Consider the following 24493-nt stretch of genomic DNA (forward strand, 5'->3'; position numbering starts at 1 on the left):
GATTCTGACTCTTCTCATTAATTCTACCAGAGGGAAGAAAAAGTTTCAATCAGCTACAACCCTAGCAATAGCAAAGGGCGCTAAAAATAGACAAAGTAACAGTCCCAGGCGCTCCCGCGAGGCCCAGGTAGTCTCTCCCTCAAAGCAGGCGCTCGGTGCTGTGAGGGAGAGACTACCTGGGACTCGCGGGAGTGCGGTGGCTGGGGGCGTGGCCTAAGCCTGGGCCACGGGGGCGGGGGCGGGGCGTGGTCTAGGTGGGCTAGCCCTGAGGCTAGGGCCGAGGCCAGGCCTCAAGGGGCGTGTCATGGGCGTGACCGAGGCGGGCTCGGGGGGGGGGGTTGGGGCTCGGGGCGGGGCGCGGTGGGGCGGAGCCACTTTGCGCCTGCTGAGAGACCCGAGTCTGGCCGGAGCTTCTGACAGATTCCGTCAGTTCGCTGTCATGTCGTTCACGCAGCGCGCGCCACAGGTTGTGGAGCTCGGGGAGCCTGCTTCCCCTTTACCGCCTCCTGACGACCCTGATTCCCCACCACCCCGTAGTAAGCGGCCCCGTCTTGAGGAGCCCGGTGGTGTTTCTGAGGCGGGGTGGAGGCTGCCTTTGGTGCCTCGCCTGTCTGAGGTGGAAAAAGCCTGGGAGTCGCCGGTCAGACCCTTCAAGGCGCTCCTGGTTTCAGCTAAGATTTTTGGTAACTCCACAGACTCGCGTGTGGAGAAATCGGTCGGTGAGAAGCAGATGTGTAATCTGGTATGCCAAAATAGCAAATTTGAGATGAAGAGTTGTTTGCGGTCTCTCCCCTCACAAAGTTTTGATTCTGGTTTGAAGGCTTCTAGAACGTCTTGTGAACCAGGGCTGTATGACAGAGAGTCCATCGGTGTGCATTGCAGTGATAAATCTGGAACAGAGGCTGGTCAGCTGCCCAACGCCTCTATACATGATGGACAGGCAATTAAAAACGAGAATGGAAAACAATATTTACCCCAGGGGAGAGACAATAGCCAGGAAGACAATAATTGCACAAAGCAGACAGAAAATTCATTTTTAGATGTTACCTTTTACAAGGAAACCAAATCAACGTTTCCTGATATTAAGAACAGACGTAAAGCTGACAGCGTTATGCCATCAAATAAAAAAGAAAATAGCATTTCAGCATCTACACTAAAAATATCAAAATCTCAAACCCAGCCCAGAATGGAAATTGCCAAACCCAGCTATTTTAGAGATAGCACGATAAGTATCCCCGAGTTTCCAACTGATTTAAATAGCAAAATGTCTTCTGTCTATTTAAAGGAAATAATGAAGAAAAATGACAAAAATGAGGCATATATGAGGGATTTCACAAACATTCACTGGTCCCAAAATAGACCTGATGTTAAGAAGCAAAAGTTACAGGATGATAAAAAAATTGTGGATGCAGAAAATATTTTTTCTGAATGTTATGGAAGTAACCACCAGTCACTCAGCAACCAAAGTGTTTGTGCGAGAAAAAAAGACTTGATCAGTTTACACTACTATAATCACTGTAGTATCAAGTCTGATGCAATAGACTCTGCAAAGAATTTCACTATAAAACTAGAAAATGCAAATTGGGGAGAGGCAAAAACATGCCTGGACAGCTACATATCTACCAGATTGGAAAAATCGAAAAGCTGGGACTGTAACACTAGACATATTTTGAGAAAAAATAGGAAAAAATTTTGGATTATGGATAGTTACAAAACTAAATGTGAAAATATGAAAATAACTGGAGAAATATTGAATTTGCAACAATTATTAGAAGCAGATCTTTTAAGCAAAGAAAATTATCACAATACAGAAGTCATGAAAACACATGAAAAGTCAAAGCCTCTCATGATAGAAACACTGGGTAATCAAAAAGCTTTAATAAAAATTTTTTGGTTCAAAGGTAAAGGAGAAAATGATAATATGCTACAGTTGAGATGTTATACTACACAAAAAGACTTTCATTTAAGCAGTATTTTTGAAAATTTCATTACAGGAATTTTTTATTTCCTTAAAAGTATTTCAGGAAATCAAAAAGATAATATCTTAACCTGGTATGGAATTTTGAAGTGTAAAAATCAAATTGATGTTCAAAATCTAATAACTAAGAATATGAATGTCAATAGAAATAATGATATTTTAAGCATATATTTACAAACCAGTGTTTTAGACCTTCTAAATATTATATTGAAAACCAACATAACATCTTTGCTCAATAACTTTGACTCTTTAACAATAATTGAAAATGATTCTAAATTAGAAGAAAGATGCAAATGGGTAATATATTTGAATTATCCAAAAAACGTTACAGTGAAAAAACTTATCAGTTCCTCCAGTATGATGATTAAAAACATACACTTTCCAATTTTTGAAACAAATGAAAAAATTCCCCTTTTAATGGACTTTGATGACATCGATGAAATTTTTTTGACAAAAGAAATTAGTTACAAGAATAAGAGTTGTCCTGAACGACTCATGAGTGTGGGAAACTGGGTGCACTGTAGTCCTAAAACTGTTAAAACACATGTTAAGTCTTGTCCTCAATTTATACAGATCCAGAAATATATTAATAAAAAAACTTATGAAATAAATATGCAGAACAAATATTTATATTCTGAAGGAAAACAAAAGCATAATAAGATCAACAGATTTAATTTTAAATGCATATTTGAAGATTTCTTCAATATTAGGCAACAGGCTATACAGGCAAGCCACGACAAAAAACACAATGAACAAACCAATCTGACGACTATAACTCCGGTGCTAAATTTTGGGGACTTGATAAGTGAAATTGAAGGAAAAAAATATGACTTAATTTTGAAGGAGGAAGTAAAAGTCACAGCACAAAGTTTAACAAACAGTTGCCAAGTTCATGAAGATATTAAGATAGGAAAGGAAGAGAAAAAGAGTTTTTATTCAACGGAAGGCATATTTTTTGTGCAACCAGTTTCATTAATGAGTAAGAAAGTAGGTGTAGAAGAAACTAAATATGTTAATCGAAATAATGTAGCTGACAGAAATGAATCTGAGAATATTTTTCAAGAAAGTGAGTTAGCTAATTCAAAGCATTTTCATCCAAAGAATGACTCTTCAGAATGTTTTAATCTTCAATTTGAAACTCCTTTGAGTGTTGGGAACAATGAATGTTTTCAGGACTTACCTGCCAAGTGTTTATCAAGAGAGACTCTGACAATAGTAAAGGATTTTGAGATGAAGAGTAAATTTGATTTAGTACTTGAAGAACTTCATATGTTTCATGAAATTAGTATGGAAAATGAAATTCTAAGCACTGTGGAAACCAACAATGGGCAAGAAAATGACTTTGTAGAAAATAATGATGTTGAGGAGGTAAAAACGGAGATTAAAAAAGGCTTGAAAATGGGTACAGAAAACAAAATATGTTCATCTTCTTTGCTCTGCGATACGATAGCAGGTCCTAATACGCATAAAAAACACCAAAGTTTATTTAAATGGAAAAAAGTACCCAAAAATGGAGAACAGGAAGTTCCTAATGAACATTGCTGTCTAAGAACATCAGAGGAAGAATTACTCTATTCTACTTCTAAGAAAGGTATGAAATTAGTTTTAAAATATACTTTCTGAGTTAAAAGAAAATGCTGCTTTTTTTTTTTTTCTGTAGGCCAAATATATAATTTTGGCAAAAAAGAAGATAAGGTATAAGACAATGTTTATTGATGCATTATTATTTTTCTATAAAGGTTGTTCAAACATTAAATAATATACTGAAGTTGATGGGAACAAGTGATGAAATTTTTGAAAGGAGCTTTGAAATGTCCTGTTTTACTTATCTAAATATTAGGAGCCAATGGGAGGAAATATTCCTGAAAAAGTAATTTTTTAATGGTATTAACATTTTATATAAAAGTTACTTTTTGCTATAACACATTGATCTTTATTTTTAGATTGTGAAAGAACTTCACCTGAAAGACCAGCTTTTTTCTCTGATGAATTTAAGGAAGAAAAATTTAATTATTTACTGAAGAGAGGTAAGATTTTTAGTTATTTTCTATAATACTTTCTAAGATGATTATTGCATTTTTGTACTTTTAGCATAAGGAAAAAATACTTAGGGTGTTAACAAATAAATACAAAAATTTAATACTTTTGTAAACATTAATAATTTACTGATGCAAATTCCTATAGTTAAAAATTGGCTAAAAATTAAAATATCATTTAGAATGTAATTAGAAAATGCACTCTAAAACTGTTTAAATATTTGCAGTGATGCATTGCAATAACTATATGATAAAATAGGTGTTTTATATATATATACATATATATATCTAATATACACATCTAATGATGTAACATTAATTAGCAAAAATGAAAAAGACATTTATCTAAGTTGGATTTATGTTGATGTTACTCCCAATTATACATTTATTATCATTGTTTTCTATTCTTGAAAGATTATGAGGCTCTTTATATGTACATTTTATGTAGTGATTTTGAAAGAAATTAGCATCATTTACATATATTAACATGATTTAGGACTATGGCATTTAAACTTGTGCTTACTATAGAAAATCAAACTGAAGAAAAGTAAAACAGCTAACCTTATCCTTTGCCTAAGAGGTGTTTAATATCAGAATAAGACACACTAAGTCTAACACCTGTTCTAACTTGTAGTACCAATGGAGGTGAGGTAAGAGTTGGATTAAAATTAGGGAATTATTTTCTGAATAACTACATTTTCATTTGGTCAGAAATTGCTGGTATTACATAATAAGACTAGATCTAGAAATAATAATCATGTAGGTGAAGTATATTTAACAAAATATCTTCAGTCATGCATCATTTCTCAAAGCATTTCTCCTGGCTTCTCATCAGTAGAATTGCTGTCCCTGATACTTTTATTTAGTCACTTCAGAATTGCATAATTTCCTCTTTTCTTAGCTTACAATGAAATACTCTTAAAAATTAATCCAAGTCCTTGGAAGATCAAAAGCCCATGGGAAATTTCTTCTCCCACAAATAAAGGAAATAATTAAAGGCACAATACTCTCTAAGACTAAAGCGGGATGGTGGAATTGCCCTGAAAAGGATAGGGGTTATTTCTTCTAGGACAGGAAGAAAGGAAGAAATTGGGTTTAGGAACATATTCTCTGATAGAATAAAGGAGGATTAGGGAGCACAAACCCATATTGTCATCATGATGTTAATTGTGATAATAAAAAGGATATTTGAGGCAGATTAAAGTATGTGCCTAAATTGGGAAAGAAATGTTACACTTGTTGGAAATATCTGAACCCATGATACTCTATTGTGGCTTCACAGGGAAAAGTTTCTCCTTGTCATGAAATATGAAAAATAACGTGTGAGGTCAGCCAGAGTTATTTAATACTATGTTAGGATCGTTGTCTTGAATCCACTTTCAAAGTGCATAAAAATGGAATGATCTTCCTGAGGCTTGTTAAAATCCATAGTGTAAGGGAAAAGTTGGGAGATACTGTGAAGCAGGGATAATAATGGACTAACTCCCTAGGGAGAGTGGGTGCCTGCTTATGTAGGGTGATTTTAAAGGTATTGGAAAACTTCTGATTGTACAGAAATGTTATTGATACCTACCCACTTGTCATCATGATGCCTCCAATTAAAGTTTCTACTACTAATATCTCCAGGGTATCCTATCTCCCCTTGTCTCTCTCTTCTCTCTTTGTGGTATGGAGAAGGCAAGTACTTTGAGCGTGTTAAATGCCAGCTAGCCAGTGTGCCAGGTGCTTTATATATCATTTAGCACCAATACTTCTCTAATTTTAATGTGGATATATGTCACTGACAAAGAATGTCACTAGTCACCCGACTCTACAAGGATTGGGTCATTAGCCACCGCACTTGCTGACCTGTAGCACACCCTGAAAGGAGTTCAGGGCAGAGATCAGGAATGAGGCATTCTGTGCTCTGGAAAAACTGGCAGAACAGGCCTTCAGATAGATATTTTCAGGGGAAAATTGTATGAATCCAATTTCTTGCATCTTCCCATACTTAGAAAAGCACTAAAATAATTAACTAAGATATCTGTTCCTCCTGACTAGCAGTAACCTTCTACCAAGATGTGTGTCTGATTGCAGGTACCCCTTCTCCAAAATCACATATATGCTGACCTCCTCCCTTACCTCTTCAGAGCTATCTGAGAGGCTGTATCTTGGGTTATGGCCCACAGTAAGTCCCCAAATAAAACTGAAACTCACAGCTCTCAAGTGAGTTTTTATTTCATCTGACATATGAATCACCGGGGTGTCTTATTAAATGATTCTGATTTTGTTGTGTGGTAGGCTCTAAGATTCTGCATTCCTATCAAGCTCCTAGCAAATGGAGATGCTGCTAGACTTTGAGTTGAGCTGGAACTTTGAGTTACAAGGATTTAGAAAACAACTGACTTGGCATTATTTCTAAAAGACCACTAACAACCTTCATGACTTTTTTCTTTAACATTGATTTCTAAAATGAGCAATTTCTGGTATTCTTGGATGTTTAGAATTGTTACACAATACAAAGCAGTAAGTTAATCTAGTATATAGCAATAATAAAAGGGATCATTATTTATTTTTTTAAAAAGGTAGGAAATCCAAGGAGACAAAGAAGCATATTCTTATAGCCGCAATTTAATTACTGTTTAAGGTCATGTGCTTTGCAAAAGACCTGCTGTTGATACAAATTGGTTCAGTGATTTCCCATTTCCCATCCATTGCAAAATTACCAGAAGTATCTATTGTATTAGAATGTGAAAGAGGAAAGCTATACTTTGAAAAAATAATCAAATAGACTAATCATAGCTTTTTTCTGAAACAATAATTTCATAATAAAGAAGTACACTTAGCATCAACACTTGCTGAAATTACCTAATTTATAACCAAATCTAGTGTATCACTCATAATCCAACAATTTTATTTTAGACCATCCTTCTTCATTTAAAAAAATGTAAAAATCTAGCAATACATTTTTCCTCTTATTTTTATAATTAACTTTATAATTTTAATGTTGAATAAAATATCATAAACTGATTTATAGCTATTCTTGTGTTTTCTCCCTATTTACATATAGCTAAGTTTTGTATTTTATTTCATTATTGTTTACATAGATACACACAGATTCTATTTGATTCAGCTTAGTAGAAATCATGCTGTTTACCTTTTATCATATTTAACGTTAGGTTGATTACACTGCTTTTAGCATAATGTGCTGTTATGTTAAGGTCACACTAATTCATTAAAGCTTGATACATTTTTAGCTTTACATATGTACCCTACTGTTTATTTTTTAAAAACTACTCAAAGTAAGAGGTATTTTGTTAATGAGAGGTACTCATTATCAAGAGTAATTGATTCTACTTGTTTGGTTAACTGGTTTAGTAACATACATACCTCCATGAAATGTTTTGAACTTTTTAGAAAATGTTAGTGCGATGTTAACTAAAAACTTCAAAATTAGAGCCCTCCATTGATACATAACAGATGAAATACATTTGTGCTATATTATTGATAATAATCTCTATTAGAAGCCAAATGTAATTATTAACAGTATGGTCTAGTAACTTCTAATAGAAAAACAACATGGTCTTTACAACGACTACATCAAGTTAACTTTAAAACCTATATAGTTTTTTGTTGTTGTTGTTAAGTCAGATTTCCTGACTGGAACGCTGATTTTATTTAGCTGCTATTTTATTGTACGTTTGTCAAGTTACTTAAATTTTTTGTGCTGAGTTTTCCACTTTTAAAAAATGGAGATTGGAGTAAGTAAAGTAATGCATTCAAAGCACTTAGCTCAGTGACTCAGTAAATGTTGCTAGTATCATGATTAGAAGTTAGTAAAAATTTTTAAGCATAGAAACTATGAGTGATTTTTACTCCCTTATGTACTTTTATCATCTTATACTTTTAGGTGGTAACTTTTCATATGGAATTTCAAGAGTACTACCTCTTAAGACATGCAGTCGACCAATCAGAATTGGTTTGTCAAGAAAAGCTAAGCTTAAACAACTTCATCCCTATCTGCAATAATTATGTTACGAGAACTTAGAAGAAGGTATTGGATTTTAATACTTTAAAACATTTCACATCTATAAATCTTCTGTTTCTTTCTTTGGATAAATGCTTCCTTCCAGCTTAAGAGTTTTGGGCTTTCTTTATTATAAAATATGGAGAGAATTTTGTGTTTATGTATCTAATGTGTATATCTACCTTTAAATGTTATAAAATATTTCTTTAGTGTTTCATATTGCATTAACAATATTTTTTTCACATCTTTATTGGAGTATAATTGCTTAACAATGGTGTGTTAGTTTCTGCTTTATAACAAAATGAATCAGTTATACATATACATATGTTCCCATATCCCCTCCCTCTTGCGTCTCCCTCCCACCCTCCCTATCCCACCCCTCCAGGCGGTCACAAAGCACCGAGCTGATCTCCCTGTGCTATGCGGCCGCTTCCCACTACCAATCTACCTTACGTTTGGTAGAACAATATTCACATTAAAAAAACAATGTTCACATTAAGGGCTTTTCATAATCTTATAAAATATGTCAACTTATTTTTCATGATATATGTATATAAAGCTTTTGTGGAAAACATTGCTAGTGTTTATTGGTTTCTCAAGAGGATCTATGACTCACAAAAAGATAACGAACCACTGTTCAAATCCACTCTCCCTGTTTTTAAAGTGAAAAAAAACCAGAAGTGCAAAGAGGATGGGTAAGTTTTTCAAGATCACTTAGTCAGGATTGGGATAGAGGCACTCTCCTCTGTAGCAATTTTTTCACCTTTCTTTGTATTCACTTTCTAGTTTTAGTTTCCCCCTCCAGAGTCTATGTTTGACCCCAGAACAGAATTATGATCATGTAGTTAATACCTACTATTAACTTGTTTATTCATAAAACAAAAATATTTTGATACTCCTGCTACTGTATTAGGCTCAGAAATAGAATACGTAAGAAGACATGTATAAGACTGGCCTTGTGGAGCTTAGTTTCTGTACATAGAGGAAATAAATGATATACATAATTTAAAGGTAACCATTAGTAGAGTAATACTTTTCAAAACACTTGGCAGAGAAATAACAATAAAGTGGGCTACTTAGCAAAAAGTAAGGAAAGAAGGAAGCATCAAGAAAAGATAAAAATCAGAAAGCATACAATGACAGAAGGAAGACTGACATATCAATTCACAAAATAAATATGACTGGATTAAACTATTGTATTACAGCCAAGGTTCTCAGACACATTAAAAACCATTTCAAACTCGGCTCTATACATTAATTTTGATCCCCCACCAGGTACTTTCTAACTTCAATATCCTGCTCTAATTTCTTATTTTCCCCCCCAGAACTCATCACCTTCTCACACACTATATAATTTATATCTTGCTGGAATACAAGCTCCTTGAATGCAGGTTTCTTTCCCCTCCTCCCACTAATATATCCAAGTGCCTAGAATAGTACCTGCCCCTTGTAAGTACCCATAAAATATTACTTGAGTATACAAATGAATAAACTTCTACACCTGCTCATAATAGCTATGTCTTTTGGAATTCTTTTTTTTTTTTTTTTTTTTTTTTGCGGTACGCGGGCCTCTCACTGTTGTGGCCTCTCCCGTTGCGTAGCACAGGCTCCGGAGGCGCGGGCCCAGCGGCCATGGCTCACGGGCCCAGCCGCTCCGCGGCATGTGAGATCTTCCCAGACCGGGGCACGAACTCGCGTCCCCTGCATCGGCAGGCGGACTCTCAACCACTGCGCCACCAGGGAAGCCATTGAATTCTTTTTTTTTTTTAATATTAATGTACTTTTTAAACGAATTTCTATTTATTTATTTATTTATTTATTTATTTATGGCTGTGTTGGGTCTTCGTTTCTGTGCGAGGGCTTTCTCCAGTTGTGGCAAGCGGGGGCCACTCTTCATCGCGGTGCGCGGGCCTCTCACTATCGTGGCCTCTCTTGTTGCGGAGCACAGGCTCCAGACGCGCAGGCTCAGTCGTTGTGGCTCACGGGCCTAGTTGCTCCGTGGCATGTGGGATCTTCCCAGACCAGGGCTCGAACCCGTGTCCCCTGCATCGGCAGGCAGATTCTCAACCACTGCGCCACCAGGGAAGCCCTTTTTGGATTCTTAATAGCTTTATGATCTTGGGAAAGTCTTTATATCTAAAAAGGGGATAATAATATCTCATGGGATCATTGTGATGATTAAATGAGCTAATACATGTGATATATTTATAACAGCTCTGACAGAACGCCTCAGTAACGAATAACAATATACTGATACATAGTAAATACTCAATAATTAATAACTATTTAGAATGTTTGACCTGTTCTTTAATTTTTTTCCTGTATCCTGAATTAGGTTATCTTTAAGAGTATGCCTATTCCTTTGAGTCTGATGAAGATATTCCTTCAACTTTTTTTCTACATGGGTTCTCATCTTCCTTTTCCTTCTTTTTATTGTTATTATAAGTCCCATGTTGGATTTTTCTTTTATCTTTATACAAGGCAGATCTCATCACAATCAAGGTTTGTCTTCACAAACCAAGGTTTGTCCTTTTCCCTACTCCTTGTTGCTGTGTGTGAATACTGAATTTAAGTTTCTCTAGGGCAAGTTTTTGTGCTTCCAGTCTTATTCCTAATTTTAGGAGGTTTTATATATGCTTTCATTCTTTCTCTAATAAATAGTATATAAATTTACAGCCACTATTGGTTCTTTCACACTCTGAACTACGTGATAAGTTTAAATTCCTAGCACATACTGCTGCAGTGGTTTTCCATGCCACTACCCCACTATTACTTTGATTTGTAGAGCTTTTCTCATTAAAATTTTGAGGAAGATTACACCTCCTCAAATGGAAGATTTGCTCGTGCTAGTGTCATTACTCAAGTACACCTTCCCCCAATACCACCTACCCAAACACACATATGCACACAGAAACAGACCCCAGCTTCCCTCTTCTCCCTAGTTCTGTGAATTCTTGTCTCTGGAATTAGAAAGTTGGAGGATAGGAGGGAGGTAACATTTTGGCTCTTTTGCTTTTGTCTTCATAGCCAGGTTTGAAGAGTCCGCATTGAGGGCTATGGTAGAAGACACTTAAAATTGAAATCCACCCTCTCTCCACATTGTTCTTTTTATGTTTGTTCTTAAAATGTAAAAGTTGAATGCTTTCAGATAAGAAGAAAAATATTCAAAGGATGAAAGCCACTTCAAAAAATACTTGCTTTTATTCAACCTTAGAATAAATCTCTGTGTTACTTCAGTTTAAAGTAACAAGCTTTTGGATGCATTAACAGTGAGCATGAGAAGAGAAGCAGAGCCTTCCATTAAATCAACTTGAAAAAGTTATGTTGATAGTCAGTGCCTTAAGTATGCAAGCCTCCGAGTTAATGTCATCCATTTAACATTATTTAGTTAATCAAAATAGAAAACAAAATATGTACTAAAGTTGATCTTTAGTTCCATCTAAATGGCCACATGAAAGGATATTTGTAGAGTCAGCCATCAGTTTGGGAAATTTTTCTAATAACACAGACATTATACATATTTACATAGACATACAGTAGTTTGTGGCAGAATCTATACTACTAAAAATTATCTTTTGCGCTACGGGGACTAGGATATAAAGATATCAGAAGGGTTCTAAATTATATTTTTTCCATATAGTTGTAAAATATATCACTGAAGCTATCCTTCAAATATTCCCATTTCATGTTTTTGTTGCTGTTGTTTTTGTTTTTAAGCATGGGCACATGCTATAACAGCAAACTGAGAAGAAATAGTCATTCAACTATTTTACCTATCCGGGGTACAGGCAAAAGAATAAACTCATAATTTAAAAGTCTCTACAATTATGTTTCTGTAATTTAATAAATTTTATAATTTTGAGCACATGTAATTAAAAAAAGAAAAAAAAAGAAGAAGCCTTGGGCTTCCCTGGTGGCGCAGTGGTTAAGGATCCGCCTGCCAGTTCAGGGGACACGGGTTCAAACCCTGGTCTGGGAAGATCCCACATGCTGCAGAGCAATAGAGCCTGTGCGCCACAACTACTGAGCCTGTGCTCTGGAGCCCGCGAGCCACAACTACTGAAGCCTGTGTGCCTAGAGCCTGTGCTCCACAACAGGAGAAGCCACCGCAATGAGAAGCCTGCACACCTCAACGAAGAGTAGCCCCCGCTCTCTGCAAGTACAGAAAGCCCGCGCGCAGCAACGAAGACCCAATGCAGCCAAAAATAATAAATAAATAAAAATTACAATAAAAAAGAAGAAGCCTTGAGGACTTCTTCCCTTAACTTCACTCATAACTGTTTACTCAGCATCTCTACTGTGATGTGTAATAGGCATCTCAAACCTAACATGTCCTGAACTGAGCTCCTGATACTTCCCTGCAAACCCCTCCTCCCACAGGCTTTCTCATTTCAGTGAGTGGTAACTTCATTCTTTCAGTTACTCAGGTTAGAGATCTTGGAGTCATTTTTAACACTTTTTTCTCACTATGCACAGCTGGCCCACTGCCAAATCCTGTTGGCTTTAACTTTTCTTGCCAGGATGATTGCAGTAGAGTCCCAGTTGGTCTCCTTGCTTTTAGTACTTGCTCCCCTTCAATCTATTCTGAACGCATTAGCCAGAATGATTCTTTAAGATATGTCATAGCACATCACAACTCTGCTCAAAACTTTCCAAAGGCTTTCCGACTGACTCAGAGAAAACGCCGTAATTCTTATGTACAAGGGTATGTGATGATTTGACGCCCTCAATTCCCTAAACTCCTCTCTACTATTTTCCCCTTCTACATTCTACTGAAACCACACTGACCTTGTTTGTTGGATACATTAGGAATGTCCCTGCCTCAGGGCTTCTTCACTTGCTTTCTTTTCCTGGAATGCTTGTTCCTAAGATATCTGTATACCTTGCCCTGCACTCTCTTCCTTAGAACTTTATTCAAATGTCACTTTCTCAGTGTGGCGTTTTCTTTCTGTTGACATTCATATGCCCCTTCCGTGCTTTTATTTTTTCCTCCTTAATACTTTGCCATCAACAGACTGTATTTTACTTATTTATCTTGTTTATTGTCTGCCTTTGTCACTAAATTTTAAACTGTGGGAGAGCAAAAGTTTTTCTTATTTATCACTGTATTTCCAGTGCCTAAGAACCGCGCTTGACACAATAAGTATTCAATAAGTGTTAGCTGAATGCAAGAATCAACGAAGTGAACAAGAATAGTCATGTCTTCAAAGTGAACAAGAATAGTTATGTCTTAAATGTATCACTTTGATTAAACTTTTCTTCTTGAGGCACATAGTTCTGCGAGTACTGGCATTTAAAGTTCTCTTCCCTCTTCTTTGCTATTCTTTGTTGCATTTTCTCCTTGAGCCAAAGATGTCAAAACAAAGCTTGATTCTAGATCGCTTACTATGTATCTTTCTTCAGAAATTCAGCTGCTTAGCTTGTCAGAATGTTAAATGTCTTCCTCTTTTTTTGATGAAGAGAAAAATAAGGTAGAAGAAAGTAAAAGCATATATAATTTCTAAATAATTTTGAAAACAATTATAAAAATACTTCTCAAAATTCAATGTCCTATCTCTTATCCCATTCAAATTTTTTATAAAATCAGTTTAATACATTTAAATTTTCTAATTACATATTCCCTTTGCATTAGTAAAAAAAAAAAACCCAGCTATTAGAACAAGTTTTTATTTATTTTTTCCTTTTTACTTTTATGTTTTCCTTTAAATAGTCTTTTAAATTTTATTTGTTTTTGAAATGTTAATATCTAGACATGATACAAAATGCAAAGGATAAAGAAAAAAAAGAAACAGTGAATATAAGTCCTTCTCTTACTTTTTGACACTCAGCGATCCGATTTTTCTTGATGGAGGAAACAACTGTTAACAGTTCCTTGCCCCTACATATTTCTATGAAACAATAACTTTTTATTATTAATAAGCACATAAAGTATTTTTAGTTGTTATCTGTTCTGTAACTATACTTTTTTTACAGAATACTTAATAAATTCAATAATGTATGTATTTCAACATGTTAAAAATTTGAGATTAAGAGGAGAAAAAACTTAATGCTAAAGAAACTGAAACATGGAAAGTCAAATGGGTTTAGTGTGTCTGACATTTTGACTAAAATAACCATTTTTAAAGCAACTATAGTAATTCTGATTTAGCTTTTAAAAATAGTCTTAATACCAATTTAACATAATATTCATATTTCAATAAACATAATTTTATTGACATACTTAATTATATAATCCATATATCTCCTTCTTCTTAAAAAATCTTTGTGATTGATTCTGCTGCCTGGCAAATTGCCGTTGCATTTTCTTTCCCTTATGTCATTGCTCTACATTCAGTAGCTCTAATTCCTACTCATTTATTTTGTAATCTTTCATGTATATATATACATATCCCTTCTCTTCTCAGAGTCTTTATTTCTCTTTGTCCCTCCCTGCCTCCTTCACTAGAAAAAGCACTCTTAAGAGTCACTGAGGACTTTGGCCATTTTTCAGTGTGCCTTTTCTCTTATTTCTTTGCATTGCTAGCTGCCTAGCACCTATGATACCTTTGCTTTGTGATAATACACTACCTCTTATTTTCCTGACCATACTATTTTTTTTAACTCTCTGATTTTTAGATATAAGCAAACTCCAAAGTTTAGCCCATGGACTTTTGCTTTTTACTTCTGTATTGTGTTCCTTAGAAATTTCCTCAATTTGATGGGATCATTTACCATACCAAATTTATGGTTTAGGTGCCAAATTATATCTTTCTCAAATTCTAATTTCAATTGTATAACAATAATAAAGAAACCTAATATCCATTAGATGTATGCTATGAGTCAGGAGCTATTCTGAATCTTTACATATATTAAATCATTTAATCCTTAAATAACCTCACAGATTTCTATCTCTGTTTTACATTGTGAGTTTAAATAACTGGTCTAAGTTCAAAAAGTATTAACTGGCAAAATTAGAATTTAAACCCAGGCAGCCTGCTTCAGGGCCAAGGTGCCTAACTGCTATCGTATACTGCTCTAATTTCCACATTGCTACAGGTCAATAACTTCAACTCATATCTAAAATTCTATTAGTCATCATTCACTCTTCTACCTGGCATTTATTTCGTGCTCTCAAATCCTGTTGCTTTCTTTTCCTAAGGAGTTCTCTGACCTATTCATCCTTTTCCATTCTTTTTATAATGTGACTTGACCTGATGTAACTTTCTGGGTGATCACCCCACAGCTTCCTTATAACTAAACTAGTCTCTTAATGCTTCACTTTCTCCAATCCAACTAATATTTTCCCATTTTACTAATGCTCTTTCCACTCTTAAAGTGCTCTCCTCTCTTACCTATTTAAATCTTATCCAGCCTCACATTACAATCTCTATAATGCTTTCTCCAACTATTTGAATATGTTATAATTACTATGAACCATAAATAACATTAGTGCTTTCTTTAAAAATTCACTCATAAAACATTTATTACACCTGTCATACTATTTATCTCTTCACCTATCTAAGCTTGTGCATAGGCATCATATTAGGAACTTCTTTTTAGTCTCTAAAGCACTTTATCAATGTCTTGTATTCAAAAACGTTCATTGATTATATGCTGAATATTAATATAGCATTTATTTCATGATTTTTTTATGCTTGGCTTTGTATTTTTATTGATTAATCTACTAAGTTTGTAGCCTTTTTAGTTTGCAGAAGAGAATATAGCTAAATCCAATGGGGCTTTTTGACATTTTTGTCTTTGGCTCTTTCTTGCTTACTCTGTCTCCCTCAGAATTTAGGCCAGCTTCAAAGCAGAACCCAACTTTTTCCTCACAAGGCTTGTATAAATGCCTTTTAAAACAAACAACACCTACTTAAATTGATTTACACACTTGTTGTTTATTTTTTTAAATTAATTAATTTATTTTTGGCTGCATTGGGTCTTCGTTGCTGCGCGTGGGCTTTCTCTAGTAGCGGCGAGTGGGGGCTACTCTGTTGCGGTGCGCGGGCTTCTCATTGCGGTGGCTTCTCTTGTTGTGGAGCACGGGCTCTAGGCACGTGGGCTTCAGTAGTTGTGGCACGCGGCTCAGTAGTTGTGGCGCACGGCTTAGTTGCTCAGCAGAATGTGGGATCTTCCCGGACCAGGACTCGAACCTGCATCCCCTGCATTGGCAGGCGGATTCTTAACCACTGCGTCACCAGGGAAGCCCCTTATTGTTTATTCTTGAGAACACTGATTTTCAACAAAACTTTATGAAGTTTTTATGTACTTTCACCTATAGGCAAAAATCAATGTTTTATAAAATTATATTTTGTGTCTTTTAAAGTTTGTTTCACAAAACAATACCACACAAATCGACCACTATTCTAAATGCTACACTTGGAATGATTATCTTCAGCATTACTGTTATTGTCATTGTCAGCCGTCAAGTACCTTTATGAGTAGGACAACTTGCTATAGGACATATGGGCTTCGTGTGAATAACCAACATTTAGAGGCAGCTTATTGTAATGGGGCAGAACAAAGGGTTCTTTCATAGCCTGCTGGGTGGATCAGAGTCTTCCAGCTGCTACTTCATTTTCTAATCACTTTAGTAGCATTTTGCTCAAACATTTTATATACTTTCACAAAATTTCTCTACACATCTAAATCCCCTCCTATTTTGGGAGTGACAAACTTATGGATAGAAAATTTTAATTTGAATGTTGCAGAGTGGTATAGAAATTAGCTCAATGTATAATTCTGAGTACATACTGATTTATTTCTCTAAAACAGACTTAAATCACATGTATTTTTTAAACTTTTATTTAATAATTAAAACTTTTTTTTGACAGGAAAGAAATTTCTTTAAGTGAACATATTTTGATTAGAATGCCACAAAGTTGGACTTGCATCTAGGAATATTTTCGAAGGTGCTGTATACACAGAAAGTGTAATTGCACCAACGATTCATAAATATACAATGTTATAAAGTTTTATGGAGCTGAATGTGTGTTTATCTGAAGAGATATAACACTCTCATGCTAGATTAAAACTCTTGTTAAGAAATGAGAGAGTATAGTTTTATAACCATTAACATTTTTATAATACTAACTTAAAAAAATTAATAGACTTATTTCCTAAAGTAGTTTTAGATTTACAGAAAAATTAAATAGAAAGCACAGAGTTTTTGTATACTAATACCCACTCCTCCTCCCCAGTTTCCCTGTAACATTTTGTGTTGTTGTGGTACATATGTTATAATTGTTGAACCAAAATCGATACATTAGTATTAACTAAAATTTACAATTTGCGTTAGAGTTCATACTTTGCGTTGTACAGTTCTGTGAGTTTTGTCAAATGCATAGAATCATGTATTCACTGTTATAATACCATACAGAATAGTTTCACTGCCCTAAAAATCCTCTCTGCTCCACTTATTCACCCATCTTCACTCCCCCATGCCCACAATTTCTGACAGCCACTCATCTTTTTACTGTATTTGTAGGTTTGCCTTTTCGATAATATCATATAGTTGGAGTCATGTTTTACATATTTGCACCCTGGCTTCTTTCACTTAGCAGTATTTATTTAAGGTTCCTATAATCTTAACTTTTCTAGCCAGGGATCTTATAAGAGAAGACTTAGGTTTCAAATATTTTAGGCCTTCACCTTCTATCAATACAGTTTCTTTTAAGGAAAAAGGAACTAATTATAGTTCATTTTAAATTGTGGCTGTGTCTACCTATCAACTTCTGAAAGTGTTTCTCTCATAGATTTTCTTTTTTGGGATTCTTTAAAGGAATTACACTATCAACATTAACAAAAGCTTTTCTTTTTGAACAGAGACATTTCAAAGCATTTTAAGCCATGATAAAATTGCTCCAAAGCAAGTTTTATCTTCTATTTTGTTAGCAAGAGCTGCACTTAGGAGCCAAAATGCACCAGAGACTAAATGGTCAACATTAAGATGGAGCTGTAAAAGTCTATGCTAGGCCTGGAGAGTTTCTACCAAGTGTAAATCAAAACCACTAACCAATATAAGGGAATATTTTAATGTGTTACTTTTGTGATGTATAATGAATGCCCTATGATGTGCTGCATGGACAACCAAATACTATTAGTAATTCCAATTCCGTGACTATATGAATGTTAATAACCATCAAGTATGTATTTAGACCCAATAAGTGTCCAGCAGTTTGCCAACTACTGTGTGGAATATTCATGTATATATTATGGTTCCAGATTAAGAGAGTATACAAATTTAGCTAATAAAATCTAAGAGGCAGGTATAGCCATTATTTTGTAATAACTTTAAATGGAGTATAACCTATAAAAATATTGAATCCCTATGTTGTACACCTAAAACTAATATAATATTGTAAATCAATTATACTTCAATAAAGAAAAATACACCCACCCACCCCCCAAAAATCTAAGAGGCAAAATCCATTAAACAACTAATATAATAGGAGATTTGAGATTTCATTCTGACTCTCTCTGCATGACCTTGAATATGTCATGTAGCCTCATTTGGCTTTCAAATGTTTCTTCATTTGGTATACTGTAATCACTAAAATAACTTCTGATATTCTGTTGTTCTGCAAATGAAACACACTGTGGGTTACTAATTGGAAATAAAAGGAGAAATACCAAGAGGAAAAGCTATTGAATGTAGATAACAAAGAATGTGAAATATTTTTAGGTACTTTAGCAACTTTTAATTGCTATTAAAGGATGATGGAAAAGAAAAAGAATAAAGATTTAGGGGAGTGATCATCATTATCTCTCATGTATCTCAAGTAGGAAGTATATGATCTGTTTCCTAACTCATTCATTTATTCATGCTCTCAACAAACATTTACAGAGGGTATATGATGAGTTTGGAACTGAATAAATGACCTCATTTCTATAAATCCTCTCATTTGTAAAACTCAGATCGTATTACTCATCATTCTTTCTATACAGGAGCCATCCTTTTAAGGGAACCTACCCATGGAATGGTTTGGGCCTGTCTGGCTTGTAAGGAGCTCCCTCTTAAATTAATTCCTATTCTATATCATAAGAATGATGGCTTGGATTTTCTGAGGTCTTTTATAAAGACAATACTATGGAAGCCGTCTGTTTTCCACATCTGAAAAAAGAAGTTTCAGTAGCTCTAAAGTTTGTGGTTATGGGGACTAGTGGAGTGAAGTAAGGGTTATGTGATCGATTTTCATGGGACTAACATTAGAGATAATGTACATGAAATGTCTAGCACAGCTCCTGGTACATAGCAAGCATGTAATTACTAATAGTTAATATTATTAATATTTTAGAAAGGAGTTTTATCATCACTTATAGGTTATAAATAAAAAAGTTACTAATAAGGTATCCTGCCTTAAAGGATTCCACATATGAAGCATAGGCTGAGGAATATTTACCCTTATGCTTTGAAGTCTGCTATTTGTTTTGAATATTTACTTTCCAGGACACTTTCTTTATTAAGGCACAATTCAACCATTATACGTGTTTGGCCAATTTATTTTAACATGTGTAATGTTCTGTGCCAGGTCCCATGGAAGTCCTTTTACTATAAAACAAATTTGAAAAGGATATAGCAGTTTTTTTATTGCAGTAAAATATGCATAATACAAATTTACCATTTTAATCATTTTTAGGTGTACATTTCAGTAACATTAAGTACATTCATGGTTTTATATATAGCACTTTTGAACTTCTCTTTATTTAAAAATATTTTGCTTAGTTTTCCTTTCTTATCACATGAGTGACATCATAATTTCATAACAACAGAAGGGAAAAAACTCTCATTTTTGCAACTCTTTCCAGTTTTTGACTCAAACTGATTTTATGGTAGAATTCTTAGCTATGGCTAACACATTCCTATGTGTCTTTGAAAACTGCTTGGGAATTTGTTAGAACTTGGATGTAAAGTTCCTTTGCTTAACGGCTTTTTCTTACAAAGACAGTACATCAAGGTGATAAGTTTTAAATTGAGATAGAATTATGAAAGTATTGAGATTATACTTGAAATTAAATTTTCAAAATACTTAGTAATTTTAGGCATAAAAATAGTGCATATTGGTAACTTTGAAAGAAAGCATGAAACATTATTAGATTAAAATAGATAAAACACATTATTTAGTTGAATAAACATTCCTTGAGTATTTGATATATACAAAACACTTGGCAAGTACTGTGGTATTTATAGAGATAGACAAGGTCTGGAGTTTTAATCTAATTGAAGGGAAAAACATATTGACAGATAATACAGAACAGAGTGAACAATCTTTGTGCTGTAGAGGTGTAGCAATCTGAAAGATTGAACCTGGCTGGGGAGTGAGAATTTATATGAAACATGTAGAATTTAAACTAAATCTTAAGATTTTTAATAATTATACATTAGGGGTCGGACAGAGAAGATTCTATTCAGAATAGCCTGAAGATGAACAATTTAGTTTAACTGGAGATTTATACATTTGTTAATGATATATTTTTCATTTTATGATTTTTATATAAAATCATGGGGATTATAGATTAAAAAGAAAATATATTGAAGGACTTAATCCTCTTCTTATAGTGAAAAATTGTTCCTTATTTTATTTTTTTGAAATTCCTTTTAATTTGAGAAATTGATTTGTGTTCAGTAAATCAGAAGATTAAAAGAGGTTTTCTGGGATAGGAAGAATGTACTGAAATTCCAGGATTTAGAACAAATTAATTTTTAATATTTCACACATTATACCTCCAATAAAGAATAATGAATGAGGGCTTCCCGGGCTTCCCTGGTGGCGCAGATGGTTGAGAGTCCACCTGCCGATGTAGTCGATATGGGTTCGTGCCCTGGTCCGGGAAGATCCCACATGCCGCGGAGCGGCTGGGCCCATGAGTCATGGCCGCTGAGCCAGCGCGTCCGGAGCCTGTGCTCTGCAACGAGAGAGGCCACAGCAGTGAGAGGCCCACGTAACGCAAAAAAAAAAAAAAAAAAAAAATAATAATAATAATGAATGCTCTCATTTTCTAGTGATTCCTATGCCCTTGGAAAATTCTTTCTCTAAACCAGAAGTGCAGAATTGTAGCTAGTTTATCATTATCATCCTTATGTGTATTTGTATAGTTTTTGAAAAGTTTATAGTGCATTCTATATTTTGCATCATTAAATCTTCTTACCAATCCATTTTCATCCCCATTCCAGATAATGAAACTAATGTTTAGTTTAAGAGACTTTTTCAAGTAAGCAGATTATAAGACTTTAGATCCTAACACAGTACCTGTCACATAGTAAATGCTGTTGAACTGAAATGAAGGCTAATGCTCTTTCCAGTAACTTTATAACTGCTATCTGCTTTAATGTTGCTTTTCTTCTTTTCTTCCTTTTATTCTCCTTTCTTTTGAGTGCTACAATATGCAAGACATCAGGATAACTCCTGGATATACAATGAATATCAAACTTGGTTGTTCTCATGAGGCTGACAACCTGGTTGGGAAGATACAGGAGTCATACATATAAAAGTTAAATAAAAATAAAGTCAATTCTCTTCTTTTTCTTAAATCTCACAGACTAAGTAGAAAGGAAGAAATCCAAAAAAGTAGAGTTATGTATCTAATCATAGTGCATAGTATCTTAATCTTTAAATGTTAAAACATTTCTACATGTTTACAATTCTATTTATGAATCTATATTTTGAGTATTCATAATTTAGTGTATTGGCTAAAATTTAAAAAATTTAATGAAAATGTTAAATTTAATTTCCTTTATTAAAAACTATTTTTATATTAAACATTAAAGGCATGGCATGACATTAAGTGATAGTAAGCCCCATTAAGTGGGCTCTTGAGGAACTCTGAATATCTTGTCTCCTTTACTCATTAGTTAAATGTTAGCACCTTGCCAGTGCTGGGTTTTAAAAAGAAGATTGCAAATAAATGAGACATTAATAAATCTATCAGCACATGAATATTTAACTCAGACATATAAGATTATGTAATAGTTTAAATGTTGCACAAAACAATCAGTTTATGTTCATGTCCACATTTCTTATCACTTTAAACATATATGTATATATTTTAACCATAGTTTTATTTATGCTGAAGCCTAGCTTGACAAACAGGTGGAAAAGCTTCTAAATATATTACATTGAACATATAATTTAAAAAATTAAAACATGACCTTATTAAAATTTTTTCAAGTTGTCATTGGACAAAATAGAAGTAATGTCATATTTGACAATGTTCTTATATGTGAGAAAGGATTTTATTTAACATTAGTTAGTCCCTAAATATTAGTTTATGATGAATTGATTATTACCTCATCCCATTCTTAATTGCAGATTTATAAGAGGTAAAATTTATTTAGTGATAGGAGTTAAAAAAACATTTTAAAAGGATTGTTGAATAGATAGATTCAATATTCTTTAAGTTTTTAAATTTTTAACATTCCTCGACCTTCAGCCATGAAAGTCTTTTCAGTTTTGGAAATTCTGACAAAATATGCCTGCCTTAACTTTCTATTCTGAAGCAAAATGGAGAAATAAAAATATTTCTCCTGATAACTATGTGCTAATTTTCAGTTTCACTGATGTTTAAGAGTCTATGTTGAAAGTTCTTCTTTCTGATCTAATACTTAGTTCTTTAAATATTTCCCTCTGACTTGAGTACTATGGGAAACGTGGACCTCTTTCTCTGACATATGGAGACATAATCAGCAGATTGGGTTTTGGTTTTTCGGTAGAAAAGGAGTCGGGCAAGAGATGAAAATAAATGCAACGTTATGACTTTTGGTTACATCATACCCTGCATTTCCAAAAGGGTGTGAAACAAATAAACTGAAAGCAGAAGCAGCATATTGTAGCAGAAAGAAGCATGGGGTTTTGAAGACAGATAGATCTGGCTCCAACCCATTATAATTTCTTAGATTCTCTGTTTCTTCATCTCCAAATTGTTGATAGTAAGGCCTAACTTTCAAGGTTTTTATCAGAATTATAAAGTTTGTAAGCTGTCCAACAGAGTGCCTGGTACATGGTAGGCATTTAATAAATGATGACAATTAATATTTAACTAAGCACTGTCATGAACAGTTGCTCAAATACTTATTATTATTCATTAATATAAGAAAAGAATTAACTTACTAACTCATCCAAAATATTTATTGGGTACTTACTATGTATAGGGCACTGTTCTAGGCACTCAGAATATGTCAGTGAACAAAATAGTCAGAATTTACTGCTCTTATAGACCCTAAATGCTAATCAAGGCAGACATAAACAATAGACATTACAATTAAGTAAATTATATAATATGTTAGAAGATGTTAAATAAAAGCAGAATGGGGTGGGGGAGGGGGCAATGTATGTGGAGGAGGAGGTTTTAATATTAAATAGGGTGGTCTGGGTAGGGGTCATTGAAAAATTAAGACTGAAACAAAGCCTTGAAGGAAATGAGAGAGTAAGATCTGACTTGTGATTAAAATGATCACTCTGATTGTTGGAAATAGATGGTGGAGAGGAAAGGACAAGATAAAGATCTGCACACACCGAGGAAAGGCCATGTGAGGACACGCAGAAAAGGTGGCCATCTGCAACCCACGGAGAGACCTCTCACCAAACGCTGACCCTGCTGTCACCCTTATCTTGGACTTCCATTCTCCAGAACTGTGAGAAATAAATTCCTGTTGTTTAAGCCCAGTCTGTGGTTTTTTATTATGGCAGCCTGAGCTGGCTAACTAACTAATACTGAATCTGAGATGTTTCTTTGATATCTAAGTGGAAATGTTAAGGGTAGGATAGGCTAGTCTGGAGTTTTGAAGCAACACCTGTTTTAGAGATTTAAATCTGGTAGTCAGCAGTTTATTGAAGGTATTTAAAACTGTGGAAATGGATGTGATAACCAAGAGAATGAGTGTAGATAGAGGAGAGGACTAAAGATTTAACAATGGGACACTCCAATATTAAAACATCAATAGAAAGAAGAGAAAATATCAAAGGAGAGAAGAGAAATGAGTGAGCTAATAGAAAAAACAAGGGAGTGTGGTATATGGAAAGCCAAGTGAAGAAAGTGTATCACTCCTTTCTTAATAAAGAAAACGGACATGTGGACACAGTGGGGGAAGGGGGGTGGGATGAATTGGGAGATTAGGATTGACATATATACACTACCATGTGTAAAATTGATAGCTAGTAGGAGCCTGCTGTATAGCACAGGGAGCTCGGCTCAGTGCTCTGTGATGACCTAGATGGGTGGGAGGGAGGTCCAAGAGGGAGGGGATATATGTGTACATATAGCTGATTCACTTTGTTGTACAGCAGAAACTAACACACCATTGTAAAGCAACTACAGTCCAATAAAAAAAATGTACTGCAAAAAAAAAATTGACAATTGAGCTTAGCAATGTGGAGATCACTGATGATGTTGAGTGGAATGGTTTCAGTGCAGCAGTGGGGCAAAGCTTGATTGACATGAGTTTAAAAAAGAGTGGGAGAGAAATAGACCACAGTGAATACCAACGGCTTTTAAAGG

The 24493-nt window shown here is 34.5% G+C and overlaps 1 protein-coding gene across 1 annotated transcript; it reads left to right on the forward strand.

Moving 5' to 3' along the window:
- Positions 1-304: 304 nt before the first annotated feature.
- Positions 305-23604, forward strand: RAD51AP2 (RAD51 associated protein 2; the record flags this gene model as incomplete). Its single annotated transcript, XM_079720736.1, has 4 exons — positions 305-3569; positions 3922-4005; positions 7904-8047; positions 23472-23604. 3 exons carry the CDS (start codon positions 305-307, stop codon positions 8020-8022), a joined length of 3468 nt encoding a protein of 1155 aa, XP_079576862.1. The 3' UTR covers positions 8023-8047; positions 23472-23604.
- Between the last annotated feature and the right edge of the window lie 889 nt (positions 23605-24493).

The sequence above is a fragment of the Hyperoodon ampullatus genome, assembly GCF_949752795.1.
Source record: "Hyperoodon ampullatus genome assembly, chromosome: 15".
Taxonomy (NCBI): domain Eukaryota; kingdom Metazoa; phylum Chordata; class Mammalia; order Artiodactyla; family Ziphiidae; genus Hyperoodon; species Hyperoodon ampullatus.